Consider the following 2,135-nt stretch of genomic DNA (forward strand, 5'->3'; position numbering starts at 1 on the left):
GTGACCACACTGTGACCCCACTGTGACCAGCTGGTGGCACCGGGGCCACATGTTCCTGCACCAGTCCACTCTACACCAAACCAGCTTCACCAGAACGCGAGAGACTTCAGAACCATCTGGGTTTTTTTTGTTGTTGTTGAACCACCCTTAAAATTTGAGTCCCCCTCCTCTTCTCTAAAATACTATGTAAAAAAAGTGCAATAAAATGGTCTTCAGTTGAAAAACCGGGGGGAAATGTGCTTTGCCAGTTAAAATTCTTATTGCCCAATAAAAGTCTTATTTACTCTATAGAGAGATCGTTTATGCACATATGGCATAAAAAAACAATGCAAGCAAAACTCAAGTGAATTTTTGTAAGCTACTGATGACAATATTACAATGGAAAATTCTTATTTAAGAAAAAGCATTTTATGGAACATTCCTAAAGCAAAATTACAGAGCATTTTTAGAGTTTTTAGAGTACAAATAAATTTGGAAGTATCTTATACTTTATGAGGATAAGAAATAACCATGACAGCATGATTCTCTAGCACCCATCTCTGTGTCTCTCTAAATATACGAATATGCATACACACACACACACACATACAGGCACACAAATGGAAAAATCTAATATTTATCAATAATAATTTATAGGATTTCCAAATGAGATGAAAAATCTCATTATTTTGTAAGGAACAGAAATTAGAACACACTAATTTAGTAAATAAATTCTTGGAATTCACAAGACCTATACATAAAAACTTTAAGCTTCTCTCTAAAGGAGACTATTTGTAAAATGTATCCATTTTATACATTTCATTATGCCAGAATATTCACATGGATTTTAATTATTTTTCTTTTAATACATTTTTCAGTTCTCAGTCATACTAATTTTGAATAATAAACTTTCCCTTGGATTTCTCTAGGGCCATTCTCTGCCTTACATACCTTCCACAAATCCGAAATATAAAATCTGGCAGAACCATGCACACCTTCTCGCCAAGCGCGGTATCTGGAGTACCAAACTAGCCATGGGTTTAATTCATAACCAACTGCTGTGAACCCTGCCTTCGCAGCCGCTATGACCTGTGGAGAGAGGCAGGATTCATTCAAAATATGAAGAAAAAATGAACATATATGGTCAAACAATATGAATATCTCCTATCGATGGTTTAAACATCCAATCAAAAAGTGCCTCCTGTGACTAAGACATCATCTAAAAATGTGTCTCTAAAGTGATACAGCTTTGTGGACAAGGTAATAGTCAACCTATGTAACTTAGTTTTCTTGATTGGTTAAAGACTTCACCTCAAGTATCAGAATAGACATTCAGGTTCACTTTGAACACCTCCATAATTGATTCGAGGTCAGCCAACCCCCGGGGAGGTTGAACAAAACATTGCCGAAAATCCACTACATCTCTCCATCAGTGGGCTAGCACAGCAGCAGTGAAATGAATGTGTCAGGGAGGATGATCTTGTGAACAAGTAATAATGTGCAATAAAAATAACCTGTCAATGAAAAATCTGCAATTAGTTACATATTCCCTTTGTAGTTAATGACTATTCACTCAAAACTGAAAGCAGGTAAAATAAAATGAAATTAATCCGAATAAAGTCAACTGTGGAATCCCACCAGCCTCCGGAGAGTGGAAGGGATATGGGGCAGTCCTGGGTTCTCTCTGCCCGTCCTGTCCTGCCCCATTCTTTAAAGGAGCATCCCTTGACTCAGCTGTTCCACCTAAGATAGTTCCCAAGTAACTACAGTGCTACAAGAAAACATTTTCTCAGAAACCACAAAGATACCGTTCAAATACGTAAAGCATTCAAATATGGATTTTAAAACTTTCTCTTTGATTTCTTGATATGGTTTGCCTCTGTGTCCCCACCCAAATCTCATCTTGAATTCCCATGTGTTGTGGGAGGGACCTGGCAGGAGATAACTGAATAATGGGGGCAGGTCTTTCCCATGCTATTCTCATGATAGTGAGTAAGTCTTACAAGATCTGGTTTTATAAGGGGGAGTTTCCCTGCACAAGCTCTCTCCTTGCTTGCCACCATCCATGTAAGACATGACTTGCTCCTCCTTGCCTTTCACCTTCCACCATGATTGTGAGGCCTCCCCAGCCATGTTAAACTGTAAGTCCAATCAAC

At 38.3% G+C, this 2,135-nt stretch overlaps 1 protein-coding gene across 1 annotated transcript in view; it reads right to left on the reverse strand.

Annotated features, from left to right (window-relative positions):
• Nucleotides 1–2,135, reverse strand: part of FAM173B (family with sequence similarity 173, member B) — a 36,719-nt gene that overhangs the window by 13,164 nt on the left and 21,420 nt on the right. The window contains exon 3 of the mRNA XM_011978051.1: nucleotides 931–1,068. Coding sequence (XP_011833441.1) covers nucleotides 931–1,068 — 138 coding nt within the window. The remainder of the gene's footprint in view (nucleotides 1–930; nucleotides 1,069–2,135) is intronic.

The sequence above is a fragment of the Mandrillus leucophaeus genome, unplaced genomic scaffold, assembly GCF_000951045.1.
Source record: "Mandrillus leucophaeus isolate KB7577 unplaced genomic scaffold, Mleu.le_1.0 Scaffold188, whole genome shotgun sequence".
In the NCBI taxonomy this organism is placed as follows: domain Eukaryota; kingdom Metazoa; phylum Chordata; class Mammalia; order Primates; family Cercopithecidae; genus Mandrillus; species Mandrillus leucophaeus.